The following is a 21,215-nucleotide window of genomic DNA, read 5'->3' as shown; positions in this document are numbered from 1 at the left end:
CCACGCCAGGCCAGCCTTGCAGTGGGATCTACGTGGAGCATCCCCAGAGCACGTCAGGGACCAGGCATCCCCCGTCTGAGAGCACCTTGGTTCCCCGGGGGCTGGACCAGCACACGATCCTGTTTGATCCTTTGCTGGGTAATTTTTTTTTTTTTTTTTTTTTTTTTTTTTTTTCCCTGTACGTGGGCCTCTCACCGTTGTGGCCTCTCCCGTTGCGGAGCACAGGCTCCGGACACGCAGGCTCAGCGGCCATGACTCAAGGTCCCAGCCGCTCCGCGGCATGTGGGATCTTCCAGGACTGGGGCACGAACCCGTGTCCCCTGCATCGGCAGGCGGACTCTCAACCACTGCGCCACCAGGGAAGCCCCTGGGTGATTTTTTTTAATGCAATGGTCTGATGTCCTTGGAAAGTCGCAGGGCCTGGCTTTGCTGCTTTCCCAGCGCTCCCCTGCTCTTCCTCTCGCCGACCCCCTTCACCGAGCTTGTTCCTTCCACGGCCACACACCGTCCTTTGGGGGTGTGGGCTGTGTGCACCAGTGAGACAGGCGCGTGGGGTGGCAGAGCAGGCTCCTGGGGACCTGCTGGTTCTGGGGTGAAGGGGACCGTGGTGCACTTATTGCTCCTCTGTCCCCTTACCCAGGGAGCATGTCCTCTGTGTGTGTTAGGGGACGCAAGCTTTAGGGAGACAGGATCGCATCATCCTCTTTGGCCCTGTCTCTCCATCAGCAGACCTTTCCCAGCGACCCACAGAGCAGAGGGTGGGCCCAGCCTGCTACCTGAAATGCCCAGGTGCATCTCTTAATGTGGGCGTGTGCCAGTGCATGGCCTGTGGCCCACGCGGGTGAGCCCCGAGTGTACAGTTGTGTGTGTGTGTGTGCAAGAGCGTGTCTAGGCATCGGGCCCTGTGCTGTACCAAGGCCCCCCTCCCCCGTGGGGAACAGCTGCGGAAGGAGTAACCACTTGGTGGGACTGCACACAACTAAGACGGGCCTTCTCTGCCCCCAGCACCTGGCGTTGTGCCCCCAAGCAGGGCAGTCAGGTCACCCAGTGTTTGGGCTCCTGAGAGAGCGGCCAGCTGCTCCCTTACCTGTCCCGGCGGGTCATCTCCTCTCTCAGTGTTTTGTCCCATTTAATCCAGACCTGCTCCTTGTTCCCCTCTCAAGCTGGGTGGTTTCTCCCAGATCTCACGGCATTCAGACTTTTGTTCTAGAACAATGGACCTTTGTTCAAAGTAAATCGTACCTGAGGGTTCCTGGTAGCACAGTTTGAAAAACAGTGATGTGGAGGACACCATCCCTTTTGGCATTTCCTGATAGAACTCCCTGGGTAGCTGCCCTGCCGTTTGGAGCGAGGGGCCCAGGCACAGGGATCGATCGGTGAGACTCAGGGCTGTTTTCCCTCGGGTTGGGGGGGTGGGTGGAGTTGCAGCCTCAGCACTTCCTCCACCAGGCAGCCCACCCAGAGAGGAAGGCTTGAGGAAACAAAGTCGCCTCCACCGGGTCCACTTGGCCAGCTCTCTGGACAGGTCCAGGCAGCCTCTCCTGCCAGACTTGGAAGCCAGGACCCCGAGATTTGGGGAAAGTTTACTTATCAAGAATAGTCTAGGATTTCTAATATCCCAAGTCCAGTGTCCTCTTCCAGGGTTGGAAACAGCACCTTCAGGCCCAGGCAGGTTTAAATGTGGTGGAGCACATCGTCTGTTCCACCCGAAGGCCATCAATTTCACTTTGAAAAACAAAACCCCCATGCTGGTGAGATAAAATACTTCCAAGAGCTGCGTGTGGCCCGCACCCTGCAGCCAGCTTATCAAAGCCTTCAACTGAGAAGTCACAGAGTTTTCGAGATTCTGGCATCCAAGCACTAACCCCCGGTATTCTTGCACCTGATTTTCAAGAGACTCTGGTAGACCACGCACGCCGAACCTTAGTGCTGTGGGGATCTTGCCCTGTTAAGTAGGATTGTGTGGGAAGGACTCCTGTCTGTACCCCCCTGAAACAACCTCAGACCGTCAGTCAGATCAAAACAAAAAGCAAACAGAAGATCCCATCCCCACCTCCTTTTCTCACTCCCCCAAAATGAACAAAAAGATATGCAGCAGTATTGAGCAGGGGAACCCAGGCACCAGAGCCGGGCTCACTGCCCCGAGCCACAGACCACGGTCAGGGCTTCCGCAGGCCCCGGCTGGACCCCGCCAGGCTCGGCGCTGACCGTTTCCTCCTGCCTCCCCAGCACTGCAGAGAGCGGCCCCGGTCTATGGTGGTCATCGAAGTGTTCACCCCCGTGGTCCAGAGAATTCTCAAGCATAACATGGTAAGTTCCCCCGACACCCGGACCACAGAGCCAGGGGAGGGGCACAAGCGTCCAGTCTTTCACTTTTCCAAAGATTTGGGGATGGGGTTGGCGGCTGACGGCCAGGGACTGGGCTTGGGATTCTGTTGCACCCTGTGGGTTTTCATGCACCCTACCTGGCTTGGTTCTGTTTTTTGCTCTTAAGACAACAGGAGGAATCTTTCCACGGTAAGAATGACAAAAATCATGTGGCTGGGGGAAAAGAGATAGTTGTGTAGAGACACAAATAATATCTGTAGAAACTCAGCCCTCGAGGAAGGGGAGGGAACTCCTCACTCCTTAAGAGGGGGCTACCCATAGGAGCGTCCATGGAAAGGGCGGAAAGAGGGCTGTACAGTGCAGAGACCTGACAGTCGTGACCTCAGCCAGAGGTCAGGGTCAACGTCCACAGTGTTAAGTCACAGTGCGGCATGTCCCCTTGGTGTGATGTGAGGAGGAGGGCCCTGGACCTCGCGGGTCTTCTCTCTCAAACCCACCACCTCAGTCTAATCATAACAAAAACGTCAGACTAATCCCAGCTGAGGGACATTCTACAGAACACCTGATGGCCCTCAGAACTGCCAGGTCATCGAACACAAGGAGAGTCTGAGAAGCGGTCACAGCATAGAGGCCCTAGGAGACATGATGAGTAATTGCAGTGGAGTTTTCTGGATGGGATCCTGGGACAGAAAAAGGACATTAGGGGAAAATCAAGGAAATCCGCATAAAGTATGGACTTAAATTAGGTTACTTTTAAAAAACATAGGCGCAGAATTTCATTGCGCACTCAGTGGTCCGGGCTCTTGTAATCTGCTGGCCCTTTTGCATTCTGTCCTCAGTCCAGTGAGAGCAGCAAATGTCGTTCTTTTCTCTGTATTACACATGGGGAAACTGAGGCTGAGCAAAGTCCTCTAACTGGCCCCAGGGCCACAGCTGGGAATAAGAACAACTAGCACCTACTCTCAGGTATTTACAGAGCACCTTTCAGAGCCGGATGCAGTGTGACGCTCCAGTGTATTATGTCATGTGACCCCCATGACGGCCCGTGACCTCCTTCTGCAGATGAGGAAGCGGAAACCCAGAAAGTGCCGTGGGTTCCTCCCGGAACCTCTAGGCAGCTGTGATTTCTGTAGGTTACTCAGGGCCCTGTGGGCAGGTGTGGTGTCTCATGAGTGGTGCTAGGGAGCTGGCAGTCTGAAGCAAGGGCTGGTGTTCCAACAGGCTCTGCTGAGCCAGCCACCAACCTGGACTGACGCCGCCTGGGTGGCGTGGAGGTGTCTGTGTCATTGCATCACACGTTGGGCCACTGAATCGGTTGTGGGGTGACCGTGACTACTGCCCCCCAACCCTGTCGAGAGGCAGCATGTGAAAACAGCTCTGAAAAGGGGTGACCTGCTCACAATTTGGTTTGTGAGGTAACCTTCCTGTCTCGACACCAGATCCCCAAAGAATAGGACATAACCTACCCCCTTCCACAGTCAGGAATGGAAAGTATGACACATGCGCCACTCTCCCCCATCCCACACCCCTGGCAGACATCATTAGCCGATTACAGCACTCCTCCTGCAGAGCCCAGAGTTAGCTTCAGTCTTTCTCTGCACAGCATTCCAAGCAGCCACTACCGGTTGTACCATGTTGGTACCCTACAGATTCTCTTTACCATTCTCCCTGAGTGATCACACACCATAATTAAATTGTTGCTTATTTCTGAGATCCTCCTTAATTTGAGATAAATGTATTTCTTGTTTTCTGAACAAGAACTAACAAAGAAACTCCCCTGGGGGATGGGTGTGTGTGTGTGTGTGTGTGTGTGTGTGTGTGTGTGTGTGTGTGCTGCCTTAATTTAGGCTTTAATCATTGCAAGGGCACTCTCTGGCCTGGGCCAGCTGGGAGGAAAAGGTCCCTGATTGTTAACTTTTCCCCCCCCATTTGTTTATTTATTTATTTGTTTGTTTATTTATTTATTTATTCTTGGCTGCGTTGGATCTTCATTGCTGCGCGCGGGCTTTCTCTAGTTGTGGCGAGCGGGGGCTGCTCTTCGTTGTGGTGCGCGGGCTTCTCATTGCGGTGGCTTCTCTTGTTGTGGAGCACGAGCTCTAGGCGTGCGGGCTTCAGTAAATGTGGTGTGCGGCCTCAGTAGTTGTGGCGCACGGGCTTAGTTGCTCCGCGGCACGTGGGATCTTCCCGGATCAGGGCTGGAACCCGTGTCCCCTGCATTGGCAGGCAGTTTCTTAACCACCACGCCACCAGGGAAGTCCCCTGATTGTTAACTTTAAAGTCACTGTGGATGTGGTGTGAGGTGAGGGCCATGCCCTTTCAGAGTCCAGAGCAAAGGTTCTGGAGTTTCTTTTGCAAAGGACCTTCTCTCATCACAACACGTCAGTGACAGAGCCACATCCCCAGGGCACCCCTGGCCAGGGTCCATGCCTCCTCAGGTGCGTAAGCATTTTTGCGCATTCCATGGTAGTCAATAGGCTGTTTAATAAGGGTTCTTTTAGGACATCTGACTTCAAAGGGGAAAATGTCAAATTTCAGGCAGCCTCCCAAGGCTTAACCATACAGCATCTCCCTTATACCTGGTTAGTTTTATGGGCCTGGAGTGTTGGCTGTGTAATTTTCTGGATAAGAATCAGAACAGCTACAAGGCAGATCCAGAATTTATAGCATCTTTTGTGGCCTGGCAGAGACCGGGGACCCTCGGGCACGAATGCTTACGTCACTTTTAAAGAACTGCCACGTATGGTCCCGGGGTCTGGGGATGCTGTAACGCTTCGCGATCCCACTTGCTCTTAAAGTCCACTAACTACACACTGAACTATGTCAAAGAGAACTGTAGACAGGACAGGGTGGGGGAATTAGGCCCTCCTGCAGAAGAGACAAATGTGACTGTGGCTCACACCGGGCACGGGAAGCGCAGCGGGCCTTTGGTGTCACCCACTTCACACTCCCTAAACCTAAGTGATCGGCCGGGACAGCGTTTCGGAGCTGGCGTGGGGTGTCTGGTCACTGCCTGCCGCCAGCCACAGACCTGTCAGCACAGCCTGAGCCAGCCCTGACTTCACCCCACGTGCAGTGTTTCTCAAGGACACGCTTGAATGTGTGGGAAATGGGGAAGGTCACACACCCCCGTGGTATTCTGGGATTTCAGAGCTTCCCCTACTCTCAGAGTGCATCTTTTGTCACTATATCCCATGTCCCGTTTCAGGGATGAGCAAACTGAATCTAGGTTAAGAGTCTCGAAGAATGGTACTCCTTGGGCCACAATAAAAACTAGATACAAATGGAAGCACCCCTTAAGTATGTCCCCCTGGAGATTCTAGACAGTTTGTTCAGCTGCATCCCCGAGAATGATCACGGATCCTGTGCCCACGTGCCACTCATTGGTGTGTTCTTGCGGCAGAGGCGACAAGAAGATGTGGCTGTGGCCTCTAGTGGCCCGTGATCTGACCTCCTACTTTCCAAAGGCAACATATTTAACTTTGCCAAAGAGGCAAAATGTCCCTCACCCACATGTTAAAAGGCCACCAGACCCATCTATAATGTTAATTTCCAGGGAAATGACCTTGACTATCCAGAAATCTAATAACAAAGATAATGGCAGTTAGCAGGGCTTAGTTGAATCAGTTTTCATAGAATCATAAAACGTTAAGGGTGGAAGGGGCCTAGAGATCGTTTCTTCAACTCTCGTTCCACAGTGGAGACAGTGAGGCCCAGAGAGGGCCGTGGCTGCACAAGGCCACACAGCTTTCCTGTTACCCTTTTCTCGGGGACTCAGGGACTCTGGGCAACTTCCTCAGTTTGAAAGCACAATCAAGCTTCCATCTTCTCTTCATGCAGGGGCCCCATCCTCTAGCCCAACGCTCTGTGTGTGCGTGTATGTACGTATGTATTTGTGGTGTGTGTGCGCACGCACACGCCTGCGCAGATCCTTCTGAGCTTTCTCGTGGCTTTTGCTGCCCTCCTTATGCAAAGGCATAACCCTAGTAGGCAGGATGGAAGCAGATGAGCCCCCGTCGTCTTGGGGATACTAATTCAGCCTCTCACTCCAGGTTGAAGAAGCACCAGGCGCTCTAGAAACTCGCTCCTGTGAGCTGGCAGGAGGGCGTGGGCGGGCCGTGTTCTGATCTGGGCTTTCCCCAGGACCCGCAGGATCGGTTAGATCTACAAGGAAAGTCTCCACAGGCTTTATTTTAGATTAGAGTCTGATCCAGGTTGCTTTTTATTAAATGGGTTCCCCCTGAGCAGGGGCAGGAGAAGAAACAGCGGAGTTTGGAGACCACCAGGCTTCCCTCCGATGTCTTACTGGTCAACCTCATCACCACACCGTGACTTGCCCTCCTGGCCGTTCGCAGCCTAGCACGCGGGTTCAGAAGTGCAGTGACGTGGGAAGGGACGCGGTCCTTTCCTGGCCCACGCCCTTCTCTCCTGCACCGCCTGTGCTGCTTCTCCTGACGAGTCCCCGAGCCGACAGCCACCTCGGACGTTGGCCTTTCCCCTCTTAGCTGAGAAAGCAGGGGGCCCAGAAACTCTCGGGGGACTGCACGAGAGGAGCCGGTCCCCGCTGAAGACCAGCTGGGCATCTGCAGGCCCCCATGCAGCTGCGCAGAAGGGAAACACACCAGCTGGGCTGTTCTCCGAGCACGTCTGGGTGGCACGCTGACCCACAGGGTGGGTGACACGTGTCAGGGACCCTCCTGTGGCAGGACATCTCCCATCTCCACCGGCAGCCGTCGGGAGTTGTGAGGAGAGGGTGACAGGGCCGGTCCCTTCGAGTGAAAGATACTTGTGCTCTTAGGAAGAGATGGCTGGCATGTCCCCGTTGCCTTCCACCCCAGTGTCTCGGGGCAGAGTGGGCTCCCACCACCCCCTGGCCTCCTGCCTGCCTGTCTCCCCAGCTCCTGCCCTCTGCTCTGTCTGCAGGACTTCGGCAAGTGCCCGCGACTGAGGCTGTTCACTCAGGAGTACATCCTTGCCTTGAACGAGCTCAACGCGGGGATGGAGGTGGTGAAGAAGTTCATTCAGAGGTGGGTTCCTCAGCCGGGCCCCCTCCCCTTCCTGGCCTGCAAGCCAGCTTTCCTCTGCGCCCAGAACTACTCACTCCATCGATGCCTGGAGAGGAGCTGCTGGCGTTCAGAGGCCCCAAGCGTCTCATCTTCTATGAGCGTCTCCTGCGTCCTCCTGACCCCATGTGGTCTGAGGCACTTGCTTGCTGTGTGACATTGAGCCAGTCGCTGTACCTCTCTGATCCTCTTTCCTCTGCTATCCACAGGGGTTGTCATGCAGTTAAATAAGATGATATATGAGGAAGCCCCTAGCACAGTGCCTGATGCCCAGTAGGAACTCAGGAAATGGTTAACAGTCCTAAACAATAAGAGGATTTCTGTGGATCCCACCTGTGGGTGCTGGGTGTGTAGGGAACGATCTCCTGCTAGCCCAGGAGAGTCATCACTGGGGATTTGAACAGCCACCTCCCAGACTTGGCCTAGAGGAAGCCTGATATTCTGACTCTTACTTTTGGTGTTTGGGGCGGGGAGGGGGTGCTTTTGTTTTGATTTTTTTAAATTTTTCTGTGCCTCAGTTTCCTCATCTGTAAGATGAGAACTATAGTACTTACTTCAGCTAGGTAACATGAGGATTCTGTGAGCTTATACACATAAACACCAAGAACGGTGCCTAAGTGTGATGGGAACGTTAGTGGTCGTCATCACGACTCTTCTCATTTTTTAAGAAAATCGTGACAGCCTGTTGAAGCCGGTTCCAAAAGATAGTCACCTGGAACTCACAAAGCATTTCCAAACCCAAGGAATGTGTCCTTCTGGGCACTTCCCTGGCAGTGCAGTGGTTAAGACTCCGCACTTCCACTGCAGGGGGCACGGGTTCCATCCCTAGTCGGGGAGCTAAGATCCTGCATGCCGCGCGGCACAGCCAAAGAAAGATAGATAAATTAAAAAAAAAAAAAAACTTGTCCTGCTGGCACCCTGGTGACCCCAGGGTTCCTTTAAAGCACCCAGTAATGGTTTACGAAATTGTTTCAGGTTAGGCCTCTTAGTCCCAGCGGCCACAGCGATTTTCCAGGAATGTTACAGGTATTATCCCCAGGCCCCAAGCAGCCCTGGGAGTAGGGATATTAGCCCCATTTTACAGATGAGAAAACTGAGGCACAGACCTAGCTGTGACGAATAACAATGGCTGGCATTTATGGAGGACTTAGCAAATGTGTCCCAGACCTCATGCTAGGCCAGGATCAGGTTGACCATAATAACTTTTCTTTCAAAGCAGGCCACTTGGAAAGGAAAATGAGGTGAATGATGGTTACAGAACCGCTGGGCATGAATTACAGACACAGGACGTATGGCCGCTGTCCGCTAACTCTTCCCATGAATTAGAAAATTAGATCCTCACGGTACCCACTGAGGAGGGGGCCGTTGTCCCCATTTTCTAGCTTAGGAAAGAGTGCAGAGTTTAAGAAGCCCGCCAAGGCCACTCAGCTGGGCGTGAACACAGGCTCCCTGGATCTGGAGCCCACGGTCCAGAGCTTGGCTCTCTGCTGCCTGCACATGGCAGAGCCAGGACGCAAATTGCCAACCCCCCAGCAGAGGACTTGCGGTGCCCCCCATCCCACCCCCCAGTGTGTGTCTGAAGGGCACCCCGTCTCCCCCTCCTCCCTGCCGTCACCTCACCTAGCCCTCTCCTCTTTTCTAGCATGCACGGCCCCACAGGGCACTGCCCCCACCCCCGGGTCCTGCCCAACCTGGTGGCTGTGTGCCTGGCCGCCATCTACTCCTGCTACGAAGAGTTCATCAACAGGTCAGTCCCCACCGCCTCGGGAGGGCCTGGGTGGGACACACTTGCCCCAAGGACGGTGACCTGTACACACCTGGCCAGGCGGGGAGGTGGAATGGCTTCCGCTGGACCTGCCTCAAGTGTGTTTGCCAAATCCCCTGTGTTCACTGGTGCCAGGGCCCAGAACCCAGGGATGTGACTGGAAAAGCAAACACTGTGAATCAATACTGGCACTGCAAGGCCGTCGTGTTGACTTGGCTTTAGGAACAAGTGTTTTATTCTGAAGATTTCTCACCAGCGGGCACATGTAACCGGAAGAAGACATGACGGAGCCACTGTCCTGGGTCCCCCAGGGTTTGGGGGCAAGCAGCTTATTAGGGAGGTAACCCCAGGAAGCAGTGGGAGGGAGCCTGGGAAGGGAGGACAGCCAGCAGACTCGACGTTCGTAAGCAGGTGACCACTGCAGGCACCTGTGCGTGTCCCAGTGGGACCTCCCGGGAGACTGTGGAATGTTCTCTCAGAGTCCCTCCCCTGAAGGATGATGACACCCGGGTAGTTACTTACCAGCTCCCATTCTTCCCGGATTGAGGTTGGCTCCTGGGATGCAGTGTGACGTGGATGCCATTGGTCATATAGAACTTTCTCTGGTGATCTCTGGGGTCATCAGAGAAGGTATGATGTGCAGGGCACAGATGGCATCTTCTGCAGCCACCCTGTCCAGTTGTTCAGGTGGAGTACTGCACAACTTGGAGAGGACCGAAATGTGTCTAGGCGCCGCTAGAGCTGGGAGCATTGCAGGAATGTATTTCAGTCCTTAAAGGAAAGGCAGTGGAGCATCACTGAAAACCTGTGCAAACAGGGCAACATGAAGATGTCATGCTGGTCATTCCCAGGTGCCTGTTCCATGCCCTACAGCATGTTATATTAAAAGCCAAAAAAAAAAAAGGAGGAGGCAGTAGAGAGTAAGGCATGGCCTGTACAACCATCCTCGGCATCCCTGTGTACATGGATGGTCACTTGCCCTTGGCCTCATGCACTGCAGCTCTGGAGCTGATCCGCGTGCATTTCAAGCCCAGGCCACCCCAGCAAGTAGGAAGAGCATCAGGGGTGCCACAGACTCGCAGGCTCCTTTTCCTCCTGAAGCGTCCGCCTCATCCACCCTCCCCGGGCTCGCTCCGCAGACACCTGAGCTGGGACTTAGGTTTCGGGGCAGGAACAGGAAACAGCACCTGGCAGCGTTCTCCCTCTGCGACTCCAAGGCTCTGCCTGGCTGCCCTAGAGCAGGGTTTCCCTGACTGGGGAGCAGGAAGCAGAATGGAATCTCTTTCCCAGTTCCCACCCTAGGAGAAGGGCAGAGATGGAAAGAACCAGAATTAGGACCCGTGCACACTGTACACGGCAACAGCCAGCCTCTGTCCTTCTCTCATCCTTTCAACACTTGTTTAGTGAGGGTCCCTGCTGTGCCAGGTGCTGAAGGTACAAAAGTAAACCAGCCGATGGGGCCCCTGCCCTCCCAGAGCGGATGGTGTGGCAGTGGGCGGAGCGGGTGGGAGTGAGGATGCGATCGATTTCATCAGGGCTGTGATGAAAGGCGCCAGAGGCGTAATTAACGTGGTCCACGGCAAGGAGTCTCAACCCTGGCTGCGTGTCAGAGTCACTGGGAAGGCTTTACAGAAGCTAAACACACATAAACCCTGGGACCCAGCTCTCATCACTTTGGTATATTCATCAGAAGGCATGGACAAGAAGGTTTACAGCAGCATTATTTGTAACAGCCCCAAACTAGGATCTGCCTCAACCCCAGTGTCCTACAGCAGGAGAACGGGTACGTTGTGGTGTGTTCACACGAAGGCACACTGCAGGACAGCAAGAATGAACAAACTAGTGCAACCAGCAAGCAGCGAACTAATCTTACAGACGTAATATGGAGGAAAAGAAGCCACAACCGAAAGATACACAGAGTGTGAATCTCGTCCCTTGAGTTTCAAGAACAGGCAAAACCAATCTCTGGTGATAGAGGCCAGAATGGTGGCAGCCTCGGGGCAGGGACTTAGGTGGAAAGGCGTGAGAGGAGCTTCTGGGTCCTTGGAAATGTTTCACATCTTGATCTTGGTCAGTGCTTCTCAGCTGGGGGCAGCTCTGACCCCCAGGGGATATCTGGCAACGTCCGGAGACATTCTGGGCTGCAGAAGGAGGGGTGCTGCCGGCATCCAGCGGTGGGAGTCAGGGATGCCGCTGAACACGCTGCCACGCACAGAGCAGCCCGGAATCCTCTGAACTGTCTGGCCGCAGATGTCCGAAGTATCGAGAGGAGGAGGCTGGTCTGGTGGCTGCTTATTACACAGGGGAATTCGTGATAGTCACAAAGCTCTGCACCTAAGATTTGTGGACGAGACTGGCCTGATGTTTCCCCCGGGGTGTGCTGGAGCCCAGGCACACTTGGAAGCACATCTCTTCCCAATTCCACAGTCAGGGATGGCATGTTGGTAGCGTGACTTCAATCATGGTGGGAGTATTTACACCAAGAAAATTGGCAAACGCTACCAGTCAGGGCTCTTTTTTTTCTGGAGACTTTGTTGTTAAGACATTTACCCTCATCCCACTGGTTATATCTTAAAGAAGAAGAAGAAGAAAACAAGGTGCCTGGGCCCCACCCACTGCCATTCTGATTTAATTGGGATGTCCCTGGCATCGGGTTCTTTCTTTTTTTTAACACCTTAGGCAAGTGGAGTCTGTGGCCAGAGTTGAGAACCCCTGCTCTAGGGGGAAGTGAGGAGGGGATTCTGCAGGGAGGTGATATTTAAATTGACACCTGCTGGCTGTCAGCAAGGCAAGAGGACAAGACGTTCCAGGCAGAGGGAACGGCATGTGCAAAGGCCCGGCAGTGCAGATGGAGCTGCCATTGGTCACACGTCCTACCCATGGTCCTTAAACACCTGCTTAAGAGTCCCCTGGAGCGCTGCTTGAAAATGCAGACTCCTGGACGCAGCGTTTCCGGGCCAGGCCCAGGAATCTGCATTCTTAAACTCCACAAGTGATCTGCTCCACGCTAAAGGCCACTGCAGGGGAGGAAGTGAAGGAAACTGAGTGTGCCCTGAGCAGAGAGAGGGGCAGAGGCAGAAGACGAAGTTGGAGAGGAAGGCCAGGCCATGGAGAGACTCGTACCACTGAGCTTCTCCCACCTCCACCTCCCGTGCTGAGCTGCTCCTGGGGTCATGTCAGCGGGTCTGCGGCAGGGCCTGAGCCTCTGCTTGTCTCATAGACTCCCAGTAATGCCGCTGCTGCTGGTTGGGGACCGTGCTTTGAGTGGCGGAGCTGTGCCTGTGTGTCAGTTGTGGAGGTTTTATTCTAAGGGCGTTGTAGTCGCCGATGGGTTTTAAGTAGAGAAGGGACTTGATGAGGTGTCAGTTTCCAGACTCCCCTCTGGCTGCCGCTGCAGAGGCCAAGCACGACCTTGGGGATCCCAGTAGGCGGCGGTTGCTACTAGGTGCCCAGGGTGGAGGCCTGGGGAGGACGAGGCGGGCCTGCTGCCTCCCGCTCAGGCCTGCCCTGATTCCCTGCTCAAGACAGCCCAGCCCCCTCGCAGCCCACAGTAGCTGGGGATCCAAGTTCTGCCCTCACCTCCCCCAGGAAATCACGCTGAGGGATGCAAGACCTTCCCTAGGCTCAGGTCCATCCCACCCCCTCGGTCAGTCCCTGGAAGATAAAACCCCGTGCCGTCTACCGGGCCCATCTGCGGCACTCTCAGTAGGTACGTGATGTACTTGCGCACAAGAGAACAGACAACTTGACCCAGGTTAGCATAGCTCGCTGGAAAATCGCCCGATCTAAGCCAAGCAGCCTTGAAAATCCACTCCTAAATCCCAGCAAAGGCAAAGGGGATGGAGCTGAGTACTGGAGAGCAAGTTTGCCCTGAGTAACTACACCACATCCTCCACTGGACCACACACAATTTTCCATCAGGCATAGAATTCTCGGACTTTAGCTAAAGGGTTTTGTTTTTCCCCAGCAAAGCTCAAAGTGTATTTATCAAACATCCTTGGTGGGCTCAGCTCAGGCCTGGCTCGTGGCACGTGCTGGACAAATTCAGGCCCTCTGAGCACACTGGGTGTGAGTCCTGTGCTTGAGCCAGTCCTTGTGCACAGGGAGCACACGCGTCTCTTTGGAAGCGCAGGCGCATGCGTGTGGACCATTTAGGGAAGGACTGGACGAGCAGCTGTTTGTGATCATATCATCGTGCTCTGAGTCTCTTGGAGCAGTGGGCTCAACCGTGACTGCACACACAGGAAGCCCTAAGCATGACTGGTGTCCGGACTCCACCCTAGAGATTCCGACCTACTGGGACATTAGGATGTTTAGAAGTGCCTCAAGGGACGCTGGTGTCCAGCCATGGGTGGAAGGTTCTGGCACAGGGGCAGGAAGGGTGAGAGCGGCGGGTGGAAGAAATCAGGGAGGACTTTATGGGGGAGGAGGACCTGCATGGGATCATGCAGCATCTTGGACATGCAGTCAGAGACCTGGTTTCAAATCCAAGTCCTCTCCACTTACGAGCCGTGTCATCAGGGTAGTCATTTGACCTCTGGTAGCATCTTTCCTCACCTGTAATGTGGAGATGGTAATACCTACCGTTCAGAGATATCTGAAAATGTCTGTGTGGTCTGCGTGATAGCACTTAGCACCGTGCCAGACCAGGGGCACCAACAAAGGAAGCCCGTTGCTGGAGTTACCTTTGTCCTGACGCGCGCCTCCCCATAATGTTTGGAAGCACCCAGTGAGGAGGCGCTTTACCCAGACTCAGAGCTCTGACAAGTCCTGCTATAAAGAGGCCCAGCATTTCCCAAACACATGTGACCTCAATGATGCCATAGCGCACTTTCCTCAGCTAACACCTGTTAATAACCCCCTGCACAAGCATTGTTCCTCTAGGCGGTGGAGATGCTGCAAGGGGCGGGGTGGGGGGTTAGCCCAGAGCGGTGGGGTGCTACAGACAGGAGGGACGTGCAGACTCCAGGGGACTAGCATCTGGGGTTTGGGATCCCTTTGAAGGGTGTTCCCAGGTGGAGGGCAGAAGCTGAGCTTTCTCACCCAGCAGGGATGGGGCCGCAGAGGTGGGGCCTGGGCCTTGCCCCGAGGATATTAGGGGGAGGGGGACAGTTAGACCACAGGAAGCAACTAGAAGCAAAATCGCTAGTAGGTCTCATAGGTGTGTCCGGAAGTTGGCCAGGGAAGGCATCTTGGTGGAGGTGAACACCAGGGGCCTTATGGGTCTTGTGTAGAGGTTAACATCACTTACTCGTTCCACAAACGTGTCGACCGCCTGCTATGTGCTGGGACTACAGCACGTGCCTCGATGACAGGCAGCCCGGTTTGGATGCCATCCCCACCTCTCCCTGTCTGGAGGCCTTGAGGGAGCCTGTCTCCTCGCTGGTGGGGAGGGATACAGTAGCACCAGCTCATCGCACCGCTGTGGGGTTCCGGGGACACTTAGCCGCGTGCAGCCTGGCGCTTGGAAGCAGCCACTAGATGGCAGCTCACGGCTTCTGTGACCCGCCCCCAGGGCCCGCACTCACGCCCCTCTCCACCTCTCCCCCAGCCGCGACAATTCCCCCAGCCTGAAGGAGATCCGGAACGGCTGCCAGCAGCCCTGCGACCGGAAGCCCACCTTACCTCTGCGCCTTCTGCACCCCAGCCCGGACCTGGTGTCTCAGGAAGCCACGCTGTCCGAGGCGCGGCTCAAGTCGGTGGTCGTGGCCTCCAGCGAGATCCACGTGGAGGTGGAGCCCGCCAGCACTGCCAAGCCGGCGCTGACGGCCAGCGTGGGCAACGACAGCGAGCCCAACCTCATCGACTGCCTCATGGTCAGCCCCGCCTGCAGCACCATGAGCATCGAGCTGGGCCCCCAGGCCGACCGCACGCTCGGCTGCTACGTGGAGATCCTCAAGCTGCTGTGAGTGTCCCCCGGCCTGCCTGGTGCCCTCGGGTTGGGGAGGGGGCTTGCCGCTGGCTGGAGGCGTGCAAGGGTGGGCGTGCTGAGTGCGGGTGCACAGGATGCAGAGGTAGGGTGTGAGGGCACTTGTTTCGGGGTGTGTGCGTGCAGGGCTGTGTGTGTACGTGTATGCTCGAGGATCTGGACACGTGTGTAGGGTACAGGCACAAGCATGATGTCTACACCTGTGTCCAAGAGTTTGAGAATGTGTGAGTGTGTACGCCTGCCAGGATGTGCTTCAGCGCACGGGGCCCAAGTATGTCTTGCGTGTGTGGACACCTCTGCGTGTTGTGTAGGGTGTGGGCTCGTTCTGAATCCGTAATTGTCCTTGTGTGAGTATAAATGGCTTTGGATGTATGAGGGCATAACAGCATATGGGTGATTGCCCGAGTTTCTGTGTGTTGTGTGTGTCTGTGTGTCTACATATAGGAGTTGGATATGGGAGGGATGTGGATTTCTCTATAGGGGCAGTATGTGTGTTTCGAGTGCCTGTGAGTGTAAGTGCACAAGTGTAGGTGTGTCCGGGTGCTTGTGCTGCTTCTGTGCATGAGTGGCTCTGAGTGCAACACCTGGGTATGAGCATTTGTGCACAAGAGCTGGAGTGTGTGTGTTCTCTGTGTATGTGTGCAGATATGCCCATGAGCCAGCATGTGGGTGTGTTTCTGTGTCACACGATCCATGTACGCTTCGCGTATGTGGTGCGTACTGGCCGTCGGGTTCCAGCAGCTGTCCCCATGCAGCCTCATCCACCGGGCGGGGGAGGGAGCATGGCATGCGGATCAGGCTCCACGCGCCTGGCTGGTGGGAGGAGTTCTAAGCAGGAGCCGGAGACCAGTCTGCTCTGAGTGGTGCTTCTGAGCTGGGTGCTTTGGACTGTGCCTGCCCCTCCCCGAGCCTCAGTTGTGTGACTCTAGAATGGAGGGGGTCTTAGTCTTTGACCCCCAAGGGTCTTTCCAGTTCCACCATTCACACCCCAGACCCGTCTCGGACTATGTGCGCCTGGGGGGGGCCTTGCTGTCCACTCCCTTCCGCCCCGCGCTGAGCTCTGCAGTTCTGTGGACCAGCCGGGCCGGGAGAACCCAGCAGACGCCTCCCCCACTTGCTCCCACCAGCTCTGTCCTTCAGAACAGGACTTGGCGCCACTTGCAGGGATGGGCATTGCCCGGCGCAGTGGGTGGTGGCACGTGGGCTTTTCCGAGGGGTTGGGGGCATGACGGCATGGTCGCGTCTGACCGATGCCCGGCGCTTATCTAATGTCAGGGCACCAGGGCCCCTCGATCTGGGGGGGGCCTGCCTCCTGGGGCTCGTCAGTGTTGCCGGGGTCACACTGAGTCCCTGCGTCGTTGTTGCTCGTCTCTGCGGCGTTCGTTCTGCTCTCATGAACGGGGTGCTGCCCGGAGTGTGCTCGTGGTCCGGAGGGTGGAGGCTACCTGCCGGTTGCCTGGTGAGCTGGTGAATGAGAGCTGCCTAGGGGTGCCCCTGTTCACGCTCTAAAAGCGAGGCCTGTGGTGTCTGTGGAGGTGAGCACGTGTGTGCACACACAGGCGTACACGTTATGCAGTGGCTTCTCGCGATTGGAGGTGACTCTGGTTGCAGCATCCCCAAACTCTTCCTCTGCCCTTGCGTTGGCCCCGGAGAGGAGAAGGGGAGGCCTCCCTTGGTTCCGGCAGCCAAGGCCAGCTGAGGGCACGACCGCGATTAGCGATATCCCCACCCAAAGCAGATTCAAAATTCTGCTCAGAGAGCATCTCCGAGAACACGTCTCAGTCTCTTTAAGGCTGGAGGAGTCCCCGCTTTCTCCCAGGGCGGCGGCCAGCCCTCTGAGGGACCAGCCAGCCGCGGCCCACATCTCCTTCTCATCTGGCCGGGCCCGGCTCTCCTCCTGCGGCCCCTGACTCCGGCTGTTTTCCGCAGACACCTGGAACTCCCAGACCTTCTGCCAGTTCGGGCCCTGACTCATTCTTCTCATTAAGCACTAAGGATTTGAGTTTCATCATGCAGTTGACACACATTTTTTTTTTCCTTCTTCATAAACATGCTCATGAATGAGGACTCTGTTCTTCCTGATCTGCTTCCAGACCTCCTGCCTGCCCGCATTGCCCAGCTGCCAGGTCATGGGTGGGGGTCAGGGGGCCCGTCAGAGGCTGCCTGCTGGGCGCTGGGCGGCGTTCCTGACCACTGCTCAGGGTAGCACGTCCCGCCCCACCCGGAGATCTCCACGAAGCAGGGTTTGTACGTCCAGAAGCCTTTTTCACCTTGGGGGAGCGCAGAGCACGATGTGGGCCTGATCACTTCTTTCCCTAGCAGCTTTCCTTTTCTAACCCTGCTGCCTGCTTGACTCACTGGCCCACTGGAGGGCCTCACATGTGTCAAACCCGCAAAACCCCAGCAGCTCAAAGTGCTCCAAAGCATGATACGTTGGAAAAAGCACAGATTCAGAGCCAGACTGCCGGGTTCAGGGCCCAGGGGTGTCAGTGTTAGCTTGTGACCTTGCACTGGTTACCCACCCTCTCTGAGTCGAGCTGCCCCCAGCCATCAGAGGGCATGGCTTCGGGCCCCAGCACAGAGCAGGTATCTTGCAGGCATGGACACTGGGCAGATGGGAGTTACTACACTTTCTGACTACAACTGTGTTTCCTCTATTTTAAGGTACCATTGGGAGTAAGACACATCATCGATTTAATAACAGCACTTTGTGAGGGGAAAAAAAAAGAAAAAAAACCCACGAATGTGGCATTCAGTGCAGACTCAGTTTGCAGGAAGCGTGCATCTGAGAATTGAGGAAATGCGGCCATAGGACTTAGTCTGCTGTGTAACTGCAGGCAGTGTTCTTGGCTTCTCTGGGCCTGAGTTTTCTCATCTCTAGAATGGGTGTCTTCCTCAGAGGGGCTATTGGGAGAATTTAGGACTTGGTGAGAATGGACTGCTGTTTTCAGTAGGACGGCTCCCCAGATAAGAGTAGTGTGTAAAGAATGGAAGGACAGAGGCTCTAATGTGGAATTGAGGGGTCCTATCAGTGCATTGTGGGGGCCAAAGAGGCCATGCTTAGAGCCTGGGCCCAGCCTGGCAGACCGCGTCCACAGGAACAGGCGGGCACCACTCCATCCCGAGAGAGTGGACAGGGGCCCTGATTAGTTGTGTTCCCATCAGAGGGCCCTCAAATAGTTAGAATTTAACACCATTGGAAAGTAACGTAAACTGCAAAACGTTCCCTGGAGACTCAGAAAAGGAAAACTATTCCCAGCACAGGTCAAGGCTGACTCTGAGATCATCACCCTGTGAGGCCCAAGCTGGGTGGTACGATGGAAAGAATGTGGACTTTGGGAGCTGGACAGAGCACGTTTGGCCTATAGTTGTTCGGATTCCAGCTCTTAACCTCCTGGGCACGTGTGTGTGGTTCACACTTTTGTTTACCCACTTATTTATGCATTCTTTCACCAAACACTTACAGCACACCCAGGTGGGCCAGGTTCTGTGCTAAATGCTGGGGACCCAACGCCCCCTGCTCTCATTCCCTCTGAATCTGAGTAGCACCAAGTTCTGAAAGCAGCGACATTGCCTGCCCGGTGGGATGGAGTGTGGGAATCTCCTGGCACACGTGTGGCCACAGGCAAAGGGATGCCCTTCCGTCCAGGAAGAGAAAAGAGCCGCCATCGTGAGGGAGAGCTGGGAGATGGGCACATCCACTGTTTTCTGATCAGCTCGAATCTGGCTACTTGTTACTTTTGCAAACACATGGATTTTAAAAGAGGCCTCGTTGGGCTGGAGGTCAGCTGGAAGACGCCTCACCCCTCGGGGCCTTCAGGGAAAATGCAGATGGACTTGGGGTTGTCCTCGTGACCGGGAAGCACGATAGTGACTAGAATGTAGAAGGCAGGCGCCGGGGACATCGCCCAGGACCTCCCTGCTCCGTGAAGGACTGGCACAGCCAGATAGCGCAGCTCTGCTGAGCGGAAACGCCCGGAGTTCAGTGCAGGGAAGGGGGACTGTCTGGGGGCTTGGAGACCCTGGCGGACAAGGAGTGGCTGGAATAGCCTCCAACAGGCGGAGAGATGGAGAAGGAGGTTGCAGGCGACCGCGCGGCCAGGATGAAGCCCGTGGGTGTGGCTGGGGAGTCTGATGAGGCTCTGGGGTGGGGTGGACAGGAGCCCAGTCAGCATCTCTGCCCTCACGCGGGTCCTCAGGCCCCAGACACCACCGCTGCCAGCCGTTCCTCCAGGTCAGCTCACCGTCTGCCAGCCGCTGTCTTCCCAGTGGGACTCGGGGGCGGGAGCTGGGTGCCCGGGGGCGGGGGTGGAAGGACCACCTCACCTCCTTGGTTGAATGTCAGCCAGACTGGGGTCCAATCTTCCCCCACACCGTTCAACTGATCATATGATTTCAGGCAATGAGTCCGCCTCTCTGGGCCTCGGTTTCCCAGTTGTGAAATAAGGATAGGGACGCCTGTCAGTGCGTGCTGGCTCTCAGGGCTGCCTCGAGAATTCAGTGAATTCGTGTGTGCCACGCGTTCGCCACACCACCTGGCACCCTGCAGGCTTGCGGCAAGGACAGGTACCCCCATCCCCACGGTCAGCATCTCCGTGCTCGGGCTTCCGGCGAGGGTTTTAGATGAGGTCTGCAGAGCAGCAGAAACACACGTGTGTGTGTGTGTGTGTGTGTGTGTGTGTGTGTGTGTGTGTGTGTGTGTGTGTGTGTGTATAGTGTATGTATGCGTATAGATGGACTGATCAGTTTGGAAAATTTCAGATGCAGATTCCTGGGGCTTGTGGCCACTCTGTAGAACCCAGACGCTCCCTAGAGCATTTGAGGCCAGTGGATCTGCCTACAGCCCTGGAAGGTCCCTGGTGGGACGACGAGGCAGAGAAGGAGGATTTGCCCAGGTCCCCAGCTTCAGAGATAAAGGCCACTCATTTCTCACCTTGGATTTTAATCCCTGGGCCAGCTAGTTGCCTCTTGAGGGAGCAGATACTTGTGCGTGTGATGGCAGGAGCAAAGCAGAATGAGCTGTGTCCCTGACACACCCTCCTGGCGCCCTGGGCTGCATTAGGTGCCTCGCTCATGGTCTTCTAGAAAGGCCATGGACCTCCCCTTGGTCTCCCAGGCCTCGCTGTGCCTAGCTCACCCCCAGGGGCCCCTTTGAGGACCCCACCAGGGCCCCACCCCAGGGAGCCACACACGGCATTCTCCAGGCTGTGGCCGTGACAGAGCCAGGGTTCAGTTTGGGCGCTGCGAGCACACAGCCGTCAGGGCCAGGCCTGCCCGTCCCAGACCCGTGTGCTGGGGGCTTCGGCTTCTCAGAGGCTTGCTTGGCCCCCCGTGCCCTCAGGCTGGTGTGTTCTCCCCATGCCATGCAGAAGATTCCGTGAAATCGGGGAAAGGGTCTGCTTGGAGAAAGCACCTTGTCCACGGGACAGCTCCGAGCTCTGGTCTAACAGCACCTGTCAAGCTGGGTTACAATTCTACCAAGTGTGCTTTGTCTCTGCCGGGCCAAGGCGGCCGCCCCAAATCCTCGGAACCACTCTGCCCTCATTTCCCACATCCACCCCTCACCGGCCCAGCTTGTCTCTGGTGTTACCTACGCGCACCACCACCACCACCCCCCGCCGCCCCCGCTCCCCTCCCAAGCAAGAGAAAGGAAGTCCTCAGCCATGTAGGCTCTAAACCGCTCGTGGAGAGCAGCCCGAGGCCAGAGGGCTGGATTTCTTGCTCACGGAGCCTCGTTCAAGTCCAGCTTCTCCCCTCATGAGCTCTGTGATCTTCAGCAGGTGTCCTGACCTCTCTGGGCCTCCATTTCTCATCTGTAAATGGGGGTTATAGGATTAAATGTGTGCTGCTTGACACCTGAGGCCCATCAGAGGCCCTCAGGTTGCTTAAGGCACCTGGTTCACTCTCCCCTTCCTCCCTGAGCCCAGGGAGGCCTGGCTATCCTGTCCTTCCTGCAGGTGGGCTCAGGCCTCTCACGGCCCGGCCTGCAGCTCTCCCTTCCACCCCAGGTCAGCCTGGCCTGCCAGCCCTTAGGCCAGCACTGCTCTCAGGATGCTCCTGACAGGCGCTCTGCTGGCCACAGGGATCCCACGCCCATCCCTTGGGCCTGGCCAGGCCCCGGGCTCCTAGCTTC

At 55.9% G+C, this 21,215-nt stretch overlaps 1 protein-coding gene across 1 annotated transcript in view; it reads left to right on the top strand.

The window, feature by feature from the left end:
- Positions 1-21,215, top strand: part of CMIP (c-Maf inducing protein) — a 238,260-nt gene that overhangs the window by 198,055 nt on the left and 18,990 nt on the right. Inside the window, exons 7-10 of the mRNA XM_033406408.2 lie at positions 2,230-2,310; positions 7,249-7,352; positions 9,031-9,135; positions 14,705-15,058. Of these exons, the coding sequence (XP_033262299.2) occupies positions 2,230-2,310; positions 7,249-7,352; positions 9,031-9,135; positions 14,705-15,058 (644 nt within the window). The remainder of the gene's footprint in view (positions 1-2,229; positions 2,311-7,248; positions 7,353-9,030; positions 9,136-14,704; positions 15,059-21,215) is intronic.

The sequence above is a fragment of the Orcinus orca genome, chromosome 20 (genome assembly GCF_937001465.1).
Source record: "Orcinus orca chromosome 20, mOrcOrc1.1, whole genome shotgun sequence".
In the NCBI taxonomy this organism is placed as follows: domain Eukaryota; kingdom Metazoa; phylum Chordata; class Mammalia; order Artiodactyla; family Delphinidae; genus Orcinus; species Orcinus orca.
This window is presented reverse-complemented; position numbering and strand designations above follow the sequence as displayed.